This window comes from Labrus bergylta, chromosome 2, assembly GCF_963930695.1.
Source record: "Labrus bergylta chromosome 2, fLabBer1.1, whole genome shotgun sequence".
Taxonomy (NCBI): domain Eukaryota; kingdom Metazoa; phylum Chordata; class Actinopteri; order Labriformes; family Labridae; genus Labrus; species Labrus bergylta.
In genome coordinates, this window is record NC_089196.1 from 28135704 (window position 1) to 28157945 (window position 22242).

General features: G+C 38.2%; 1 protein-coding gene across 1 annotated transcript in view; it reads right to left on the reverse strand.

The window, feature by feature from the left end:
* Positions 1–1362: 1362 nt before the first annotated feature.
* LOC110001167 (GTPase IMAP family member 8-like) overlaps positions 1363–22242 on the reverse strand; it is a 31532-nt gene continuing 10652 nt past the window's right edge. The window contains 3 exon segments of the mRNA XM_065950789.1: positions 1363–2052; positions 2054–2843; positions 2994–4187. Coding sequence (XP_065806861.1) covers positions 1671–2052; positions 2054–2843; positions 2994–4187 — 2366 coding nt within the window. The 3' untranslated portion in view covers positions 1363–1670.

The window sequence follows — 22242 nt, forward strand, 5'->3', positions numbered from 1 at the left end:
GGGAAAGTTTGCAAACAATGATTTACACAACATGAGATCCTTTTTTTCAAACCAGTGGCAATTTTGGATATAAAAGAAAACGGACTTGGTGTTCAAAAAGTCTTTACTCAGAAATGTAAATGTTGTGTCTCTAAAACTAAAGCTTTAGGTTTCTTAAAGCCTTGTTTACAACATGGCTACTATTGACTGATCATAACCAGACATAAAAAGTACTATTTAAAAGTCAACTTTAAAACTAAGAAATGAAAGGTAGCAGTTGCTGATCTGGTGGATAATCACTTACTCTGTGGATTAGATATTATCATACATCTTTTGGTCTATCTATGAAGAGTATTACTTCCCCATGATAAAGGAAATGACTGAAAATATATTATTTTGTTAAGATATTTTTAATTATCACAGACTTAGAAAAAAGAAAAACAAAACAAGTTTTATCTCAGGGAATAAGACAGTTGTGTTTATAAAAATATGCAAACTTGAAAAAAAATACCAAAATATTTCCTTATAATACTTGATGTACATTTTTTAAATAAATGAAATTACTTGTATGACTATGTCTAACCAACTATAGAAAACATTTAAAAAAAAAAAAAATTACAATAAAAGACACATTTTTTAAACAGCAAAAGATGACACCATTTTAGTTACATTAAATTAAGTCATCGCCTGAGTCTGATCAGCTTGGGTGACTGATGACTCATTGTCAGAACACATCATCAGCAACGTCTGCACTCAACATTATCCTCTGTGCAGGAATGTCACGGTCGGTGTGTTTGGTTTAACGAGTGAACCTTAACTGTCGGCTTTCAACTAAATTTGTCCATGAATGCCAGTGCTAGTATTTTGTTAGCATGTCAAAATATACTCATTAGATGTGTATTTATTGTATTTCATGGAAAAACAGACAAAGCCAGTTGCAGCCACCATGCTTTCGGCTGAAAGTCGCCAGTTTACAGGGTCACTTGTTAAACTGAAACACCCAGCTTGTTCCAATTAGTTTTAAAGGTTTCCATGTCAACGTTAAAGTAAAATGTACCTGTCAGAATGCTTTTTTTGAAAGGCATGTTTGTCTCTGTCCAGTGACAATGACACATCGTACAGATGTGGATAACTGTAGACTTAATCCATCAGCTTGTCTCCAGACCTTTTTGCCATTGTTGCCCCTGCTGCTGTATCCCATTCCCCCTCCACCCCACTTCTTTTCATGTGCATACGGCATCTGCATCACAGGAATTTCTGAGAATGTGTAGAGCCAATGCACCAAACAAGGCAGCCATCATGCACATGTGTGCGCCTAATTAAATGGTGGTAGGCACTGTGACTGATCAAGGAGTTAACAAGAACTCATCCTTTGTATTAGGGGACAAGTATTGTGCGTTTATTTCATCAAGTCCTAGAATGTTTGTAGAAAAAATTATTAGCGAGAACTTATAACATTTATTTTATCAAAAGTCTCTTGATGTTCTTCTTGGACACCGTTGAGCATGTTCCAGGGGGATTTTTTGTTTATCAATAAGTCATTTAGAAGAAAATTACAGTCTACTAGTGGCATACCCTGTGTGGTCCAGCAGAAACACCAAACAGACGGTGTTCAATCAGCAAATGACATAATCAAGAGTTGATGGAACAATCAGCAGATGATACATTTGCTTTCATATTTTTGTTTCATTTCATTTATTTCTTGTTCGTGCTGTTGCTTTAATTCCTCTATTTCTTCTTTTACACGTCTTTCTTTGGTTTTTGAGAGGTTTTGTAAAAGATTCTACTCTGTCACTTTGTCTTGCTTGTCCTTGCTTCAAGTTTTGTTTGTCCCTCCTGTTGTCTCTGTTCATCTTGTTTTCATTCTCCAAAGTCTCTTGTTGCTTTCTCATCTCTTCTCTAGTCTCCTCCAGCACCATGTCAATGGTTTCCTTTGATTCTGATTTCTCCAAAGCTGAGAGTTTCCATTCCCATTCCTGTTTCTGAAATTCTTCTTCTCTCTTTTGCTGTTCTTTCTTTCTCTCCTCACACTCCCTGTTGATCCTCTCCTGCTTTTCTTTGAGTTGTTTTTCTCAGTTGTCGCTCCTTTTCAATTTCTCTCTTCTGTTGTTCTATTCTTCTTCCCTTTTCTTTCATTTCTTCCTCGTGTTTCTTTAGAAGCTCATCCATCTCTCTCTTCATCTCTTCTTCCTTCTCCTGCAAGAGTCTCTCCATTGTTTTCTTTATAGCGGCTTCAGATTCTTGCAGCACCTTATTGGTATAGCAGCTGTCTCCATTAGTTCTCACTATAAATTCAATCTTGGTTATCAGCTCACTGACTTGAGTTCTGTTTTGTTCCTCGCAGTTATCAAACACGTGGTATCTTCCTCCACAGTCAGCAATCAGTTTCTTAAAGGAATCATCACATTTCTTTTCAATGTATTCTTCAATGGACATGTTGTCACGCTTTAATGAATCTCCTCCAGTTAGAAGAACGATGGTGAACTTTTCAGCATTCATCCCAAAGACTTCCTTGATGAGTTTTAATGTCTCCTTTTCCTCTGGTGTAAATCTGCCTATGCGTAACACCAACAGGAAGACATGTGGTCCTGGAGCCAGAAGACTGATGCATTTAATCAGCTCTTCTTGAACCTCTTCATGGGACAAGCTATTGTTAAACAGACCAGGAGTGTCAACCACAGTGACCGGACGACCGTTCACATCACTTTGTGCTTTCTGACAACATTTTGTGACTGATGTTTGGGATGATTTAGCTTCAAATGTCTTTCCTCCTAGAATGGTGTTTCCTGAAGAACTCTTCCCAGTGCCAGTCTTCCCTATCAGCACAATCCTGAGACTCTGTTGACTCAGCTTATCATCATCACCTATGAAAAAAGAAGACCTAGAGTTATCTTCAATGCTGACAATTGCACAGTATAGATACAGACTTTAAGGTATGATTAACAATAGGTTGTTTATTTCAAAAAGTGAATTAGTAGGATTTATATTTACAAGTTAAAATAAAAAGTACTTACAGATGATTGGGTCTTTTGTTTTCAGGTTCTTCAGCTCAGCCTGTAGAGTTGTGATCTTTTCTATTTGGGCATGTGCAAATGTTTGTGTTGTGAAGATGAATGATTTGGATTTATCTTCGTGCATCTTTTCCACCATGTCCAACAGCTCTGGGATCTGCTGCTTGTCCTTGATGTTTAGAACCAAAGATCTTCCTCCACAGCTCTGAAGAAGCTCCTGGATGGACTTGGTTTCTTTTAGAAAGTTAACAACAGTTGGATCTGAGGGATCTGACTCAACAGTGAACAGCAACACAGTGATGTCATTGAATCGACTCCCAAATGTGTTCTTCATGGTCTCCAACTCTCCTTTGTCTTCATCAGTGAGTGGATCCACAGGTAGAACCAGGATGAAGGCATGGACGCCCTCAGGATCACAGAGAGAGACACACCTGAATGATTCCTTCATCACCTCCTCCTGAGGTTTTCCATACAGGGCAGGAAGCTCCACCAGGGAAACCCGACGTCCACACACCTCTCCCTGATGTTTAACACACTCTGATGAGCTGGAGACTGATTGAAGATCTGTCTGACCTAAAATGGCCTCAGCTGCTGAAGTCTTCCCTGCTCCTCTCCTTCCACACAGAACCAGGCTCAAAGCTGTTTTTATAAGATCAGACTTTGGGGCGACTGAATCCTCAATGACGGTGAGAAAGGTTCCATTGTTGTCATGATCAGTTTTCTCAATCTTTTGCATTAATACATCACGGTTGTTGTCAGCCATACAGTAGTGTCGTTCTCCACAGTCTTTAATGAGACTTCTAAAAGAGACACCTGTTTTATCCTCCTTAAGTGTGCTGATGACCACTGAGTGTTTGAAAGCATCTTGACCAAACAAACTCAGGATGAACTTCAGTGTTTGTCTGTTCTCTTCAGTGAAATCAGAAGGTTTCACTAACAGCAGCACAACATTTGGTCCAGGAGGACAGAGACTCACAGCCTTCTTCATCTCTTTTCTCAGCATCTCCACATAAACACTGAAAACATCTGGAGTTTTCACAACTGTTAGAGGCTTTCCTCTCCATTCTCCACTCTGCACCATTTGTTTGGTTGCAAAAGCCTCTATTATAGAGCTGAACCACTGTTGTTCTTTTCCAGTGATAAAGTCTCCAAGTTTTGTTGTTTTGTCGTCCTTTATCCCCAGCAGCAGAATTCTGACTGTAATAGAAAAAAGAAATGTCACGTGTAGAGATGCCACATAGTGTTTTTAATAAGATGCTATACCAACATCTGGTTATTGGGCTAAAATGGTAATTTTTTCAGAAGAGTCACATTTTCAGAAATGTTTACCTTAAACATTTTTACATCAAAATAGCTATTTTTGTGTTATGATGAAATTACAATTACACTTGTCATATATAGATATGTATAGATTGGTCAACAACTAGCATCTTGAAATGCATTATTTCATGTTGAAACATGTCCCACATCCCTTTTCCTCATAAACCTTCCAGAAATTAGCATTTAACCTGAAGCTCCTTTTCTGTTTCTGACTAGCTTAAACAATACAGTAACAAGATAAAAACTATTAAAAAGTATTTCTGACAGGAATCTCTTCATAACTTTTTACTATATTGCAGCATAACTCCTGCTAAGCAGTATACTTACTATCTTTACACCAACCTTGATGTGTTTTTCAAGGAATACATTTCTACTAATTCTGTTCTTAGTATTCATTGCTATCATTCATGCAAATATTGGAGATTAAACAATGCATATAAAACTTAAAACAATTTTCTCATTTTGTAAACGAGTAAAGCATCAAATTTGAACCCCAACCATGCCCACCCTCCTTTAAAAATACCTTAGCTTTTTATACCTTCTTTATTAGCTTTAAATAATTTCCCAAAGTCTCTACACAACCCAGACCAAATTTTGGTAGGATCGGATGAAAGCCAGAAGAGGAGTTATGGTTTATGGCTTAAATAGGCATTATTTTGAAATTCAATCCAAATTGGCTCACCACCTGTAGAGTTTGGGGCATGGACCCAAGAGGTTTTATGTCTAGTCATAATCAGTATCAGTATCATGTTATGTTTCTAGGTTGACCTGCAGGAGCTGAATATTAGAAATTTTGGAGGGTCTGCCACTGAACCATTAAGCCACAGCTACTCATCAGACCAAAATCAAAAACTGATGTTTTCAGGGCGATAATTTCTAACAGGTTTTGATGTTCACCCCATCAAAATAATTGCCTATTTCATAAAATACATTTACAGCTGTACATTTACATTTTTAAAACGGAGCCAGGAGAAGCTTCAGTTTTGATGAATTTACAAGAGTGTTCGGACCTTATCGCTCCCCCTCCCTCCCTCTCTCTCTCTTGCTCTGAAGCTGATGTGATTCTGCTCTCTTTCGCTGTCTTAAATCTCCGCAATATTTTCAGAGGTGGTACGCAGTCTAAAAAGTTTGAGAACCACTGCTCTAGAGGCTCTTGAATGGACCATCCAGGCTGGACAGACCAGGCAGCAGTTATCTGGTCTCAGCAGGAGGATGTCCCCCCATATTAGGCCTAGGAGTGTTTTGGTCACTCCTCAGCACCGCTAACAGTCCCCAGCTTGTGCCAGTAGTCACCAGAAGCCTCAGTGCCCAGCACCGATGGGCAGCCTAGGACTTTCAGGCCCAAATCGCCGGCCCTCCAGACAGCCTCAGACCTGGGACTCCAATCGCCAATCTTTGGAGCCTCTAAGGCAGGGGTGGGCAACTGGCGGCCCGGGGGCCAAATGCGGCCCACCTCAACCCATAACGTGGCCCTCAGGCCCCTGGAGGACATTTTTGCCGCGACATCTTGGGCATTGCCGAGCACCTTCACAAGGTTCTACAGAGTGAACATCCCAAACCCCTATCCGCTGGGTGTGATTCTTTTACCAGATTAATCAGCTTCAATGTAATGTGGTTGGTGTGTGGGGATTCCTCATGACTATGTTGGTATGAGTCACCCAGTGCTTAAAGCACCACCTCTGGCAGTCAGGAAAGATTAAATAGAACAAAAGTTACGTATGTATGTATAGAAATTTTACTAGGGGGCTGGCAGGAAAAATTCTGGAGAACGTCAGAGTGAATTATTACAAATCTCTTTTGGCATCTACAAAATATGTAGGAGAATTATCCCAAATCTTAAAATCTTACTGGACTCACCTGCTGCTACGGTTGCCATATGATGCCACTCTGCTGGACATCAGGGACTGATTGATCTGGAAATAACAGCTGTGTTTCAGAACCTTAAAAGAAAATTTAAAATATTAAAAAAGGTTTACAGAGGAATGTGGAGCCTAGTACCACAGACTCAGGAGTATTGCTACATGCTTGTGATTCCCATCAAATAATCGCTGCCAGCCTTCACCTTTACATTAACATGTCTAACAAAATACTTATAGGGGTCAGTAAATTAAAAATAGTTAACTTTGAAAGAAAATTTTAATTAGTGATGTTAAAGTCATATAACAGTTAAGAAACTAACACTCAACTTTTAGCAGAGTTCCAGCCAGTAGAGCTTAATTTCAGATATTTTTTCTACTGAGATTATGGCCCAAAAAAACAACAACTTATTACTGTAATTCATAAAACAATATTTTTTCCAGCATATTTTAGCACTATCTACGTCCAATATTTAAATTAACATGTGCAATAACCTGAAGTCACTTGTCTGAAGCTGACAATGTGTCACTTTGATTTCCTGTATTACTAACCAGGCTAACTGGCTGGATGCCTCTTGCTTAACACTAAACACCAAGAAAAGTAAGTCAGTCTGTTTCTCTATTAAAACTTATCGAACAAGTTGCAGAGGTGAAGTATCTGGGGTTCATTTAAGATTCTCAATTACATTTTAAAAGCCATGTTAAAAATATTTGTCAAAAGATTAAGGCTAATCTTTTTTGTTTAAGGATTATAAGAAATAGTCTGACAATCGCCTGAGCCTTTTTTAAATACTTCAATAGTTTCACATCTGTCCAATGTTTTAACCAGTCAGTAATCAAATCTGTAGAGTGCATTTACACTTAAAAATTCTGGGGGAAAAAACAACTTAGTCTAAATATATTATATCTGTCCCCATCAAATAAACCATAAAAAATAACTACATATTCTTCTTTTCTCTTGTCCTGGGCTAAAACAGCTTTTATACACAAGCGGAGGAGCTGGCCGTCCCGTCAATGTAAACACAGTTCTAACAACAACACAGCCAGCGGGACTCGAGCATCTCACTCATTGTAGACAGTTATGTGAAACATGTCACACATTCTTACTTTGAGTTGAATTCAAATTTAAAAATCACTAGCCAACACTAGCCAACATTTTAAGATGACAGAAAGTAGCCTATGCGTTTCAACAGTTCAGAGGAATGTGAAAACAGCCATCCGCCAAACGTTTATTTAAAATAAATCCTCAAGACTAATTGGAGTCTCATCAAAGGCAAGAGTCAGAATAAAATCTTTGATGACAGTTTAATCACTGGACGAGAAAACAAAATGACATAATAAATCAAGATGTCACCTACCCATCCATTAACAAGTAAGGAGAATCAATGCTCTGTAAAAACTGAGAATTGGATGTCAACAGAAAAAACTGACAATCGGTCCTTCTGATGTTGTGATGTACTTTGGTGCTAGCCTTAAAGGGGACATATTATGAAAAATCCACTTTTACAGTGTTTTTGAACATATATTTTGGTAACCTGAGTGTCTACTGACCCACAAAATGTGAAATAAACCCATCCAGTCCTTTGTTTGTGGTCTGCATAAGTCTTACAACACAGAGAAAAATGCTTTTTCTCTCTCTCTCGTTCTCTCTCGTCCGCCTGCTTGTAAACTGAGCACGCTTCATAATAACATAAAGCGTGCATGTGTTGTATTAAGACGTTATGTACAAGAGGTAATCGTGCTTTTAGGCACGGTTAGTCCTGTGTAGTGTGACCGCGGGCCGTGTCAGCCAGCGTGGGAATGGCGCAGCGGGGGGGCAATCGTGCGTACAGATGGACAGTGTGACCGCGCCCTAACTATCGCATGGCGCAGAACTGTCAAGTTGGGCGGCAGTAGCTCAGCCTGTAGGGACTTGGGTTAGGAATCGGAGGTTCAAGTGCCGGCACGGACCAGGTCCGGAAATTGGCCTGGTTAGCTGGAGAGGTGCCAGTCCACTTCCTGAGCACTGCAGAGGTGCCCTTGAGCAAGGCACCTCAGCCAAAGTCTCTCCACCTCTGTGCTTAATTGCACACTTTCGCTTATCTGTATGACCTCTCTCTCCCTTTTAGAGATTGTTCTGCAGTTATTAAAATAGTAATCAACTAAAACTCCTAAATCTAGGATAAAATCAATCTAGTTGCTGCTCTGTATGACAGGATAATCAAACGTCCATGGTTTCTTTGATATGTTGAAAACCTCTCAGAAACACTTCAGCATGTCTTCAGAAGCTCTGATCAGATGGGAGTTGTATGCCTAACACTCTGCAGAAACTATGACTTAGTAAGTTTATAATAACCTGATGGTTTTAATGTGCCTGATTTAGGGGGTGCTGCAGAACGCGTTCGCACAACTAGTTCTGCGGAGTCGTCTGAATGAGACATTTGTGGTACCACTGGAAAGCTGGGAATTTCTAACTTCTCCCACTTTTTACATTTTTATTTTAGCGCGGAAGTTAGTTTTTACAGGTTAAGACGTAGCGGCGTGTGTTCAACACGGCATCGGTCACGACAATGCTCGCGACGACCGTCACGTTTGTCTGCTCAGTTCAGTAGTTAGCTGATCCATGGCACTTTCCACGCCCCATACGACACATTCTCACGTATTGGTACTGCGCTTACTGCTCACTTCCGCCTAAAACGCTGGTCACAGACTTTCCAGTTAATCACCCAATTTTACAGCTTTAGCAGAAAATGAAAACTTGACAGGACCTCTCTATTCCTAACAACTTCAAACCATTTGTCATGTCTTTTATGTCTTCTACAGAAAAAACAGCACATTTCTCCCATAATGATCCACTAACAGAACACTTGTTCTTCTGTAGCCTTGATTATGTCGATATCTTTCTGTATCTAGTGTATGAAGCCTAGTTTACTCACCTTGCGGAGATCTTGCTGAAACACAATCCAAGAGTCTGGCTGCAGAGCGCCACTGTCAGGACCATAGGACGGTCAGGACCGGAAATACACGACAATAAAATCGACTTGCACTTCCAGTTTAGCGTTAGTTTTTCAAAATAAAATTGGATAGTAATAACCGGTTAAAGCGTTTTATTCCTGTATTTCTGTGTAAAAGATTACTGAATATCGTGTTTTGTTTCCAGTCGTATACTTAATTTAGTAAATAAATTTTATATTTTACTCTTCACCATCATTCAACATTTAGCTCTATTTGTCATATTGTGCTTTTTTCTTACCGTGTGCCGTTGGACCACCTGTGTCAGTGAAGGGGCTCATTTTAAAATACACCAACTGAAAATGTTTGTAAACTCAGCTCCATGTGAGCTCAGAGTAAATTGTTTGCTTTATTTAAAAAATATATTTCTTTAGCAAAAATACAATTAAAAAAATGATAAAATGTTCTGTTCAACTTTATTATGACCGTGCCGAGCCTCAAACATCATGAAGGACCCATAAAATCCTGGACTCTGTTTACCCCCTTCCTTCAGGCAGGCTCAAAACAATCTTTACAAGAACAAACAGACTCAGGAACAGCTTTTGCCCTAGTACTTAAAGAAACTTTATTTATTTATTGAAGGTTGCAGCATTGTACAATTATTTTCAAAAAACAACTGCAAACTTATTTGTCTCTAATGTAACCACTGCAAAGTTATTTAAGTAACTGTTAATCTATTCTTTATGACCGCCACTGTTTACAATATATTTAGTAAGTGTTTCTAATGACATGCCACCAAGTACATATTTCACTAATCGTCATTTATGCTGCATGCACAGTATGCCATATACCCTCTGTTGTCAACAATTTCTTCCAAGAACTTAAACATGTCTTCCATGTTGTGAAAGATGAACTTGAATGGCTCCAAGATTTCTTCCCTCTCATCTTCTATGGTCTCTCACGTTTCTTCAACCCAGAGCTTGGCAAACTGCTTTACAGCCTCTACAATAGCCACTTGGCCCTGCCAGGCAAGTCCACTGTGGCTGCAAATAAATGTGGGTTAGCCTGAATCTATTCTGCACCTTTTTTTACAATGGTGTACAATCTTTTCCCAGGTCTTTGGGGGAAAAAAAGAGAAAAGAAGGTTATCTGAGTATTGAATATAGCAAAGCCACACACTGCTTGTTAGAATACCCCATAGGATGGGTATCCCTCTGGGTAAGAAATACAGACTGGAAGGAATACTACCTCTTCCTCTGTTGCCTTCACATTGTTTTGAAGAGAGCTGTTAGCCTGCACAGCCTCGAGTTTCTCCCCCTCTTTTTTTATCTTTCAAAAAAAACTTTAAAACATCATAAGGTGAGACTTTAAATCATAAAGGACTATAATAACTCATGGAATGGCACAGTCTCTACATTCAGCGCACATTAGGGGTTAACATGGAAAGAATGTGCTCCCCTCATTTTAGTCAAAATAGTTGGTGTTAAAGACTGAATGGAGGAACAAATGGTGTCTGGAATGGTCGATAAACTGAGACTGTGATTTGCTTGTTACTTTTTGAGTTACCCATTTGGTTGAATTTGCTAGGTTGTAAAATGACTTTATAAACTTGTGTTTATAAAGGTGCTTCATAAGTATGAATATTATTATTATGATTATTATTGGCATATGAGTAAAGTAAAAAACAAACAAATACAACCTAAAAATGCATTACAAAACTGACCTCAATAATGTCATCCAACTTCTGCTTTAAACGGAATGGCATTTTTTGTGGGGATGTCCAGGTGAATCTGAATCTTGTATTCTTTTGACGGTTTAGGGCACAGTGTCGACTTTAGGCTTTGCACCACCAGAAATGATTGAATGATGCATCTACAAAAGACAGAAAAAGTGTTACCACAACTAATGCCCACTTGGTAGACAAACTTCAGATTAAAATTGATTTACTCATACAGCACAGCAATGTGTTTATGCGGTTTAAATGTGAAAACTGCTGATATTTTCGCTGAACGGCTTCAACGACAGTAAAACTTTTCTTCTTTATGACAAACTTTGAACCCTTTAAGATCACAAATAACTAAACTGTTAAGCAACATCTCTTCACAAAACGTTTAATTAAGCCAAATACACAGTACTCCGACAGAAAACAAGCTCACTCTCCATTAAAATTAACATAGCTAACGCAGCTAACACTAGCCCCCTTTCATGTAACTACTTCGTCACTTGTGCCACATTCAATTACTTGTTTGATTGAAGTCTAGAATTATTTAAAGTATATAAAGGTGAACAAATGCAAGTTACGTTGCAGAGGTGGGGGACTCGAGTCACATGACTTGACTCAAGTCAGACTAGAGTCGCAAATTTGAGGACTTGAGACTGGCAGGGTTAAAATTAAATAAATTAAAATAAACAGGTATAAAGAGAGCTGACTGATCCTCAGCTGTGAAGACATTTCTAGGGTTCAAACGGTTACCATTGTAACAAAGCGTTAGTGTGAAGGGGGCGTGGCTTTGCATGCACCTGTTATTGTTTTGGCATCTTTTTTTTCATAATTTCTCTAAATGTTTCAAACAAGACTTGACTTAGACTTGAGACAGATGACTTGAAATTACTTTACTTTTAGGACTTTTATTTAGCATTTTTTCGAGAAGTGAGGATTTTTTTTTTTTGTGGGGGGTGCATGATTGGGTGATTAAGTGCAATGCGATTAAGAGGGGCGCACGCAGCAGACCAGCAGCAGAGGCCAAGCCAATGGTAACAGGTACTCAGGGCGCGATCACACTGGCACTCTGTACCGTGCCTATAAGCACGCTTCACCCCTAAAGTCCATTTCGTTTGACCAGTGTGATCGCTCCACCTGGCACGCTTTGGAGAGGTGTGCTTCGGCACGGTACAGTTCATGCACAAGCATGCAGATACACAACGCTGACAGCCTTCATTACGGAGAAATCCCGGAGTGTTCTGGCTGTATCTGACTAACATGATTTGGCCGCGGACACTTGGCCGCGGATCCGGCCGCACATCTCTTTCATTTATGTATGGCTGTTTCTGATTAAAGTGAATCAACATTAGCTTCAAAGTCAGTAAAGTAGCTGTCATGTTCTCTGTGTTGTTCTCCGATGTGCAGACGCAGACTCAACTGCGCGTCCCTTTTTTTATGGAGTCCGCCTATTTGTAAACTGAGCACTGTTCATAATAACGTAGCATCCGATTTAAAGTCAGACAAATAATGCTACAAATGTACAAATAAACTAATACGGTACAATAGATATTCACATCATAATGAGCAACCATTTGTTCACTTTAATGCATTTTTCCTGACAACATTAGTTGAAATGACAGGAAAAATGCTAAATAAATAGTTTGTATTATTAAATTGTAGTTAAAGAAACAGAAGGGTACCAGGTGTGCCACATAATTAAGCTTATATTAAGAAAAACAACATAAAGATGACCAACTTAACTGATTTAAATGTGGAAACTGGGTAATCAGAATTTTGTATGACTTGACTTGCGACTTGCTTGAGACTTGTACATGTGTGACTTACTCCCATGTCTGTTACGTTGCATACATAAGTTATTCTCTGTTTTGGATAATAAGGAATAATCACATACCGTTGTCTTCAAGAGTCTACAAGGGCCACACGAAATACGTCACTTCCAGTCCTGACAGTGGCGGCATCCCACAGGAGAAGCCCCTGACTACAATGTGCAATTCGGGGAGGAGCTTCTGTGTTTTTTTATGTTGGCATGTGGGCGGAGTCAAACGTCTGACTCCGCCCACATGGCAACATCTCAAAAAACATCGAAGAAGATGAAAAAACGTGCGTCTATTATTAGAAGGAGAAGTCCAGCAGATGGCAGTAATGTAGCTTTTGTGGATTCCAGCTGCCAAAAAGCTGCTAAAATCCAAAGATGATTAATAAGAAAGAGGAAATAAACATGAGTTTATGAGGTTAACACAAGTGTTGTGTATTTCTGCCTTTCACCCTTTGACTGTGTGTGTGTGTGTGTGTGTGTGTGTGTGTGTGTGTGTGTGTGTGTGTGTGTGTGTGTGTGTGTGTGTGTGTGTGTGTTCAGGTTCCACTGGTTGTCCTGAGGTTCTGACAGGCTGTGATGAATTTTGTAGCCATCATTTCACAGTTTAGTTTTTCTCCCAGCAGATTGTTGTGTTAGTCTGCTAATGCTAGCGCTGACTGTTCACTTTGCTCGTAGCCAGCTACCCCAATACTCATGACTATATTACAATTAAAAAACGGCACCAAAACGGCATTAAAAAACGGGAAAAAAGGCAAAAATACAAGACCGTGTACATCATTTCGTCCGGAGTCAAGAAACTACCCATCCCACAATCCATTGCTAATGATATTGTTTCTTCTTCTAAGTATTTTTTAAATTTTTGTGGTTGTTATAGTGTTTATGTAAATGCAAGTGCTTTACTATCGTGTAGTTTGTGTTGTGGAAAATATAAACTACGTTCACAGCGGCATAACAAGGTTATTAGTACATTTTGTGTTAGCTTAACTAGCTAGCCTGTTAGCGAAACGTTGTCATGTAACAGCAAGCTCAACCAATCTTGTTTTTCTTAAAGCTAGGTTGGATTGGATGGGCGGAGTCAAACGTGTATGGGAGGGCGGAGTCAAACGCCGCCCACATTGTGCTCCGCCCCGAATTGCACACTGCAGTCAGGGGGTACTCACAGTGGAGGTCTGCACAATAATCGTGGAATGGGGTAGGGTCGGATGTCCGACGCCTCTCCGTCACTGTTCTTATTGGATATCCCGGGCGGCGGACATCAGATGGGCATGGTCTGGCCTGAATGGTTGTTGTTGTGACACAAAAAACACCATCTGCTGGATGAGTGCAAGAACCACAAATATACCCTATAAATAATTATAAATAGGCTATGGGTTGTTTTTTTGCTTCACTGTTTAATTATTCTGTTCATTATCATGGAGTCATTACTGTTAATGTTGTATTCCTGTAGCCTCAGGAAACCGTATTCAATGTTCATGCTTTGTGGAAGAAATACAAATATAAACTTATAATTAAATATAAATGTGAATAACTTTAGCTTCATTGTTTAGTTATTTAGACCATTATTATGAAATTATTATTGTTATTATCAATTTCAATTTCTAAGTTAACAATGAAGAGGTGGAGGCAACAAACTGTACGTCATTTCCTCTGACACTTTAATTCTTTTGCCTTGATAATCCTAAAATATAACACATATAGCACTGCACAGGAAACATGACACGTTTGTGCATGGTGGGGTTGTGGAGAAAGCAGAAGCTAAGAAAGAGGCCAGATATGAAATCAAGAGGGCTAAGCTCCAATATGAGAATAAGATAGAGGACAGATTTTATAGTAATGACCTAAAGGCAGTGTGGGATGGCGTGAAAACCACGACTGGCCAGGACAATAGGAAAAATGAGGGGATCAACATGGTTGTTTTTAAATCACACACAGAGCTTACAAATGCACTGAATGATTTTTATCTGCGTTTCAATGATGAATATGATTTTACAAAGTGACAGTACTGCAACCTCTCAAACTCAGTCTAACACTAGTGTAAGTGTCCATTCTGTCAGATCCATCTTTAAAAGATGTGACATTAGTAAGGGCCCCGGACCAGTATGATCACTGGCAAATTTCTTAAAGTATGTGCACCACACAAACAAGACTCTCTAAAAAGGCAACAAGGATGATTCAAATGGGTCTCTCTGTGGTCTACTTCAATGGATATGAAAAGGTGACAAAATCACAAAGTAGTGGTAAAGAACGAAACATTGAACTGAACACATCTTTTGTCCTAATAACCATAATGTTTCCATTTACTGTTCATCATGGACGCCATTAAGGGAATCTAAACAAAGATGTATCTGTATTGTGTCTTCATTATCTGTAAAATAGATACAACAATAAACATCAGAACACACATACAAACTTTGAGCCTAAATACTTCAAACACTGATACTGATCACGTTTTGTAAAAGTGTTGAGCTATAATAACAAGTAAATACATGTCACTAACACATAACGACCACCTGGGAACCAAACAGGAACCAGAATCCAGTGGAAATCGTCTGCTTAAAAGTAAAAAACTGTGAAATTAATAGTATAAATTAAATGATGCACATTTGATAACAAAAGATATGACAATGATATCATTCTTAAGAACTGAGTAGCCTATAGTTATATGGTGTTCAGGATTTTGTGATGCAGGTGGAAACCAACTCTGAACAACATGGCTGTTTGCTGAGAAAGACAAGCTTGATCCCCTGAAAGACCATTTCAGTCCAGATGAGATTATAAACAGAAGTGGAAGAATTTTGAAAAAATGGGTACTTGGTTGGCACTTCAGGCCACATCTAACTATGTTGAACTGTGAATGAAAAAGTAAACATAAATACAATATTGAGTCAGAGAAATATCCAATTTAACATTTAACACATAATGTTTTCGTGATTAGATCTAAAGAGTTTATTTTCCATATTAAGAAAAGTAGTCTTAAAAATGTTATGGCTAATCTTTCTAACCTAACGGGAAGACATTTTTAAGAAGCAAATGAGAGGGCTATAATGACTGGGAATCATCAATTGAATGGATCGTATAACACTTCTCAAATGAAACCTAAGTCTAATGACCCTAAACAACAGCACGCAAGAAAACATAATTTACCATTAATAACCTTTCTTTTTCATTTGTAGCTGTAGCCTTAAAGGCTATTTATATTTATAAACGTTACAGGCGACAACGTAGCCTAGGCCTTTTTCAATTTCTGCGGGACATTATGTGTTGTTTCAGGCTATCCAATAAGAACAGTGTTGTTCCTTTTATCCGTCTCCGCCCCATTCCACGGTCCTCTGTCTGCAGAGTCTGACAGTGGAGTGAAAGACAAAAGACACTCACAAGGGAAGTATACGTGACTATAGCCCAAGGCCAAAATCGGTTATGAGGACACCTCGGTCTCGGTTTTTAAAAACAAAGACAGAAAATGGCTTTTACCTTGAAAATACTTATACAAAAACGCTACAAAGTCACAGACAGCCCTACACTTCCTGTGTTTCTAGCTGCGTTCAACACGCACACTCAGACTATATGGAATCATAATTGTGCAAAAAAAAATCAAACAAAACTTCTAAAATTGCAAACAACAATAAGACTTTGAGAGATGTAATCTCACTGAAGTAAAAAAAATTACTTGCAATGAAAATCGTAATCGTGTAAATAATCAGCCTTTAAAGGTATCATATTATGCCCTTTTATGGGTTCATATATTTAATCTATGTGCCTACTAAATACATTCACAATCACTAATTGTTACGCCGCTACACAACCCCACAGCTAAATGCTATCCTTGCGCCTAACGTTGCCTAACGCTAAGGCCAGTGAGCCTGTAACTTAATGGCTCTCCTTACGTGTTGCGTAAACATGAAGGTGTATCCTGCCTCACCTGAATGTGTGTGCAACTGTCCTGTCTGTTTGAGGGGTGCGTGTAGGTGACTCACCCCAAAGATCCTTATACGTATCGCAACCAGAATACTATAACCGGGATATAGCAACGTATGTTACGTTTGTATCAAGTCTTTTTTATCATAAAAAACACTCACTGTTATTGTGTTTAAAAATATGTTAGCCTCTTCCAATTTCACTGACTGGAGCTACTGTAGTGGAAAAATACCATCTGTCTGTTGCCTTCGTTTGACCTTAAAAGATTTAGATGTTCGTGCGTCATTTAGCAATTAAAAACTGTTTCTCTGTATGGCCTTGGTCTGTATCTCCAACAGGAACACTCCTCAGGATCTGGGTACAGCATGATCCTAAATCAGTGCCCTCCGGACACAGGAGTTTCTGTTGGTGTTCCTCCATACCAGGTACCTTGCATAGATAAATCACCAGGCAAACTAGCAGAAGGCGTAGTCACTAGGGCAAGCTGAAACCAATGACGATGTATCACTCATGTATATGTAACATACCTACACCCTGTGAAAGTATAAATATGCTCTGCAACCTGGACTGCCCCGGGAATCTTTGATGCACTTGTGACTGATGTTACTTTTGTAGCTGATTACCCCTTTTGCAAAAGAACTTTTTATTATATGCAATAAAATACACAAAGACAAAAGACTTTGACTTGAGAGCTTTCATTACCAACAGAAAAATCCACAACACTACCAACATATTTACCTAATCAATATATATCTTACTCGTGACTTCACAAACTTTGGCTTGATTACAATATGATTATTGGCCACAACTATGTTCTGTACAATACAATTTTTTACATTTACATTAGTACTTTGTTGTTTATATTTGTTTAATTAATCAGTCACTGTAAAATAATAACTGTATATATTATTTCAGTCTATTTATTTATTTATTATTATTATCATTCATTCACTGAACAGCAATTGTAAATGCTGCTGTTTAGGATTGCTGCTAACAAAGTTTTGTTGTGTCTTTATATACAATGATAATAAAGATTCTATCTATTATTGCAGCCACTCACCTCTGCATTGTAAATCGTCCCCTTGCTGTGATTAAAAATTCAGTGAGCTATTGTAAGTATCAATGACATCATAGACTGCTATAGTTACTTTTACTACCAAAGCCCAGGTAATAATCACGTGTTTCTTGGATCAATATCTCATGCAATAATGTTTCCTCCTCTGTTATTATTTTCCTTCTTATTGAACACTATTTAATTTTAATCAGTATCTTCTTCTTTCATCAGGAGAATGAATTTTCTACCTGTTCCTTGTACTAAAAACATCCAGGACTGTTTAAACCCATATACACTTCAAAGCATCCACAACATCTTCAGAGGAGAACATCCCAGAGAACTGCAGAAGAGTATGTTCATTATAAATAATTATTTACATCTTCAATCAAATTCATTCAGTTTCACTATTTCAGAGGAATAAAAGTAAACAAGTGAGAAAATCATCTGTTGAAAGTTCTTTATTCTCTGCTAAGGTTTAAAAAAAGTTAGATGTGCAGATCTATACGTGTAAATATACAATGTGTTAGGTGGGGGTTGTTTCTGCTGTATAAATCCAATGAAGAAATCGTGAAACAGACTGGAGATTATAACACCATTTAATCGGCCGAGGTCAGACAACTTCACCAAACAAGCATGCTTCCAAATCACTTCACTGACAAAGTGCTGACAAAGTAACCGTGTTCACAGTGCTGCTTATATTCTGTCAAAAAGGTGCAACCCACAAATTCCTTTCTATTTGGGTGCATCACTATAAACAATAAAGATGACATGACACTGATTTGTATACGTATCAGATGTAGACTCTCTGTCCAGCAAACAGTTGCTGACAACATATAGTTGGCTCCTATCCAAATAAAGATCTGCTACTATTTAGGTGCTTCACCCATATAAGGTTACAGCTTCAGACACCTAAAGGTAGGAGTGTTAACAGGTGGTAGACAGACTTGAATAATACATTTCACAAAGTTACCAAGATGAATGAATTTCATGAAAATTCCTGGGTCCTGAAACACCTTCTCCAACACCAGTGCCATCAAGTCCCCGACATATTCTGAAAAAAGTAATTCAAGCACAAAAATCTATTTCATAATGTTTGGTTATTGCTCATTTTTCACACTTTTAGGAAACGTTTACAAAGACTTTGAAGGTATATTTAAATAGGTATTTACCACTTTAGTGTTACATCTGCGCATAAAGCGATTAGCCTCGCTATCAGACAATCTGATTAAATCATCTTTGATCTGACCAGCACAAATAGTCTGTGATTGTCGTACTATAGATGGAAAGACATATCCCTGCTGAAAAAAATGCATTTGTCAATCTAACCACGACACTTTGTATATAAATGTAACATATAAGGTACAAATGTGTTTTTTATATATGTATATGTATATTATATATTTGGGGATTTCTATTACATATATACAAAACTATAAATATTTGTGTGAATCATTTGTGAATCTTTTTTTTTTATTTCTGGATTTGTTTTACATTTATATAGAATGAAATATATCTGTGTGTGCATTGAAATACACTTGTGAATCCTTCTGTGTGCATTTGTTAATACTGCGACTGATCTAACTCCATAGATCACTTCCAGATGTATTTCAGGATGACAGAAGTCAAGTTTGACAGACTGCTGCCTTCTACTGTAACCACACATCAAAATGCAATTGATCCTGAACACTGAGACAAAAAGAGATGGAGGCAGAAACACACAGAAACTCTAACCTGTTCTGAAAAAAATGATGGAAAAGTTTCTGAGTCGTTGTGCAAACATGATTTACACAACATGAGATCCTTTTCTCGGACAGAAAAGAAAACAGACTTTGTTTGCAAAATGCCTTTACTCAGAAATTAAAAACATGTTTGTAAAACTCGTGTCACTAAAGCTACAGCTTTAGGTTTCTTAGAGCCTTGTTTACAACGTGGCTACTATTGACTGATTTATTCTTATTCTAACCAGACATAAAAAGTACAATTTAAAAGTCAACTTTAAAAACTAAATCATGAAAGGTAGCAGCTGATCTGTTGGATTATCACTCTGTAGATTAGATAATACTCATATAGCTTCAGGTCTATTAAATGTAAGAGTATTATTTCCTAAAGGTGACGTTTGAAAAGGTGTTATTTTGTTCAGATTATTTTTATTATCACAGACATAGAATAAAGAAAAACAACTTTTACCTCAGGGAATTAGACATTTGTGAGTATAAAATTATGTAATCTTGAAAAAAATACCAAAATATTTCTTAAAATCCTTTATCTACATTTTTTGAATAAATGACATAACTTGTATAAGTATTTATAACCAACTATAGGAAGCAAAAAAACATATTTTACAATAACATAAAAACAATTGAAAATACAGAGATCATAAGCCCTGAAATAATCAAAACCCTAAAATTATACAAACAATATTTGGAACAATGGCGACCTTGTGTTTGATTTACATCTAAACTGAATTGAGAAGTCAAACAGGAATCACTTCTTAGCAGGAACAGGCCTGTTTTACTGTATACACAGGGCGCCCTCTTGTGGCAGCATCTCTCTTACAACTTTCTACAGTATACATATATATAAAACAGCAAAAATGACACCATATCAGTTATGTTAGATGGAGTCACCGACTGAGTCTGATCAGTTTGGGTGGCTGATGACTCGTGGTCAGAACACAGCGTCAGCAGCGTCTGCTCGCCAACATTTTTCTCCGTGTAAGGACGCCATGGTCCCGTTGTTTGGTTTAACGAGTGACCTTTAACTGTTGACTTTCAACTGAATGTGTCCATGAATGCCAGCGATAGTTTTTCATTGTCATGTCAAAATATACTCATTAGATGTGTATTTATTGTATTTAATGAAAAATGAAATAAAGACAATTGCAGCCACCGTGTTTTCGGCTGAAAGTCACCAGTTTACAGGGTCACTCGATGAACTGAAACACCCCACATGTTCCATTTAGTTTGAAAGGTTTCCATGTCAACGTTGAAAGTAAAATGTACCTGTCAGAATGCTTTTTGTGACAGGCATGTTTCTCAACGAGGACTCATCCTGTTTATTATCTTGTGTTTACTTTAAATTATGTCCTAGAATGTTTGTAGAAAACATTATTAGCGAGAACTTAGAACATTTATTTTATCAAAAGTCTCTTGATGTTCTTCTTGGACACCGTTGAGCATGTTCCAGGGGGATTTTTTGTTTATCAATAAGTCATTTAGAAGAAAATTACAGTCTACTAGCGGCATACCCTGTGTGGTCCAGCAGAAACACCAAACAGACGGTGTTCAATCAGCAAATGACATAATCAAGAGTTGATGGAACAATCAGCAGATGATACATTTGCTTTCATATTTTTGTTTCATTTCATTTATTTCTTGTTCGTGCTGTTGCTTTAATTCCTCTATTTCTTCTTTTACACGTCTTTCTTTGGTTTTTGAGAGGTTTTGTAAAAGATTCTACTCTGTCACTTTGTCTTGCTTGTCCTTGCTTCAAGTTTTGTTTGTCCCTCCTGTTGTCTCTGTTCATCTTGTTTTCATTCTCCAAAGTCTCTTGTTGCTTTCTCATCTCTTCTCTAGTCTCCTCCAGCACCATGTCAATGGTTTCCTTTGATTCTGATTTCTCCAAAGCTGAGAGTTTCTGTTCCCATTCCTGTTTCTTAATTTCTTCCTGTTCATCTCTTTTCCTGTTTTCTTCTTCTCTCTTTTGCTGTTCTTTCTTTCTCTCCTCACACTCCTTGTTGATCCTCTCCTGCTTTTCTTTGAGTTGTTTTTCTCAGTTGTCGCTCCTTTTCAATTTCTCTCTTCTGTTGTTCTATTCTTCTTCTTCCCTTTTCTTTCATTTCTTCCTCGTGTTTCTTTAGAAGCTCATCCATCTCTCTCTTCATCTCTTCTTCCTTCTCCTGCAAGAGTCTCTCCATTTCTTTCTTTATAGCGGCTTCAGCTTCTTGCAGCACCTCATTAGTGTAGCAGCTGCCTCCATTAGTTCTCACCATAAATTCAATCTTGGTTATCAGCTCACTGACTTGAGTTCTGTTTTGTTCCTCACAGTTATCAAACATGTGGTATCTTCCTCCACAGTCGGCAAGCAGCTTTTTAAAGGAATCATCACATCTCTTTTCAATGTATTCTTCAATGGACATGTTCTCACGCTTTAATGAATCTCCTCTAGTTAGAAGAACGATGGTGAACTTTTCAGCATTCATCCCAAAGACTTTCTTGATGAGTTTTAATGTGTCCTTCTCCTCTGATGTAAATCTGCCTATGCGTAACACCAACAGGAAGACATGTGGTCCTGGAGCCAGAAGACTGATGCATTTAATTATCTCTTCTTGAACCTCTTCATGGGACAAAGTTGTGTCAAACAGACCAGGAGTGTCAACCACAGTGACCGGACGACCGTTCACATCACTTTGTGCTTTCTGACAACATTTTGTGACTGATGTTTGGGATGATTTGGCTTCAAATGTCTTTCCTCCTAGAATGGTGTTTCCTGAAGAACTCTTCCCATTGCCAGTCTTCCCTATCAGCACAATCCTGAGACTCTCTTGACTCAGCTTATCATCATCACCTGTGAAAAAAGAGGACCTAGAGTTACCTTCAATGCTGACAATTGCACAGTATAGATACAGACTTTAAGGT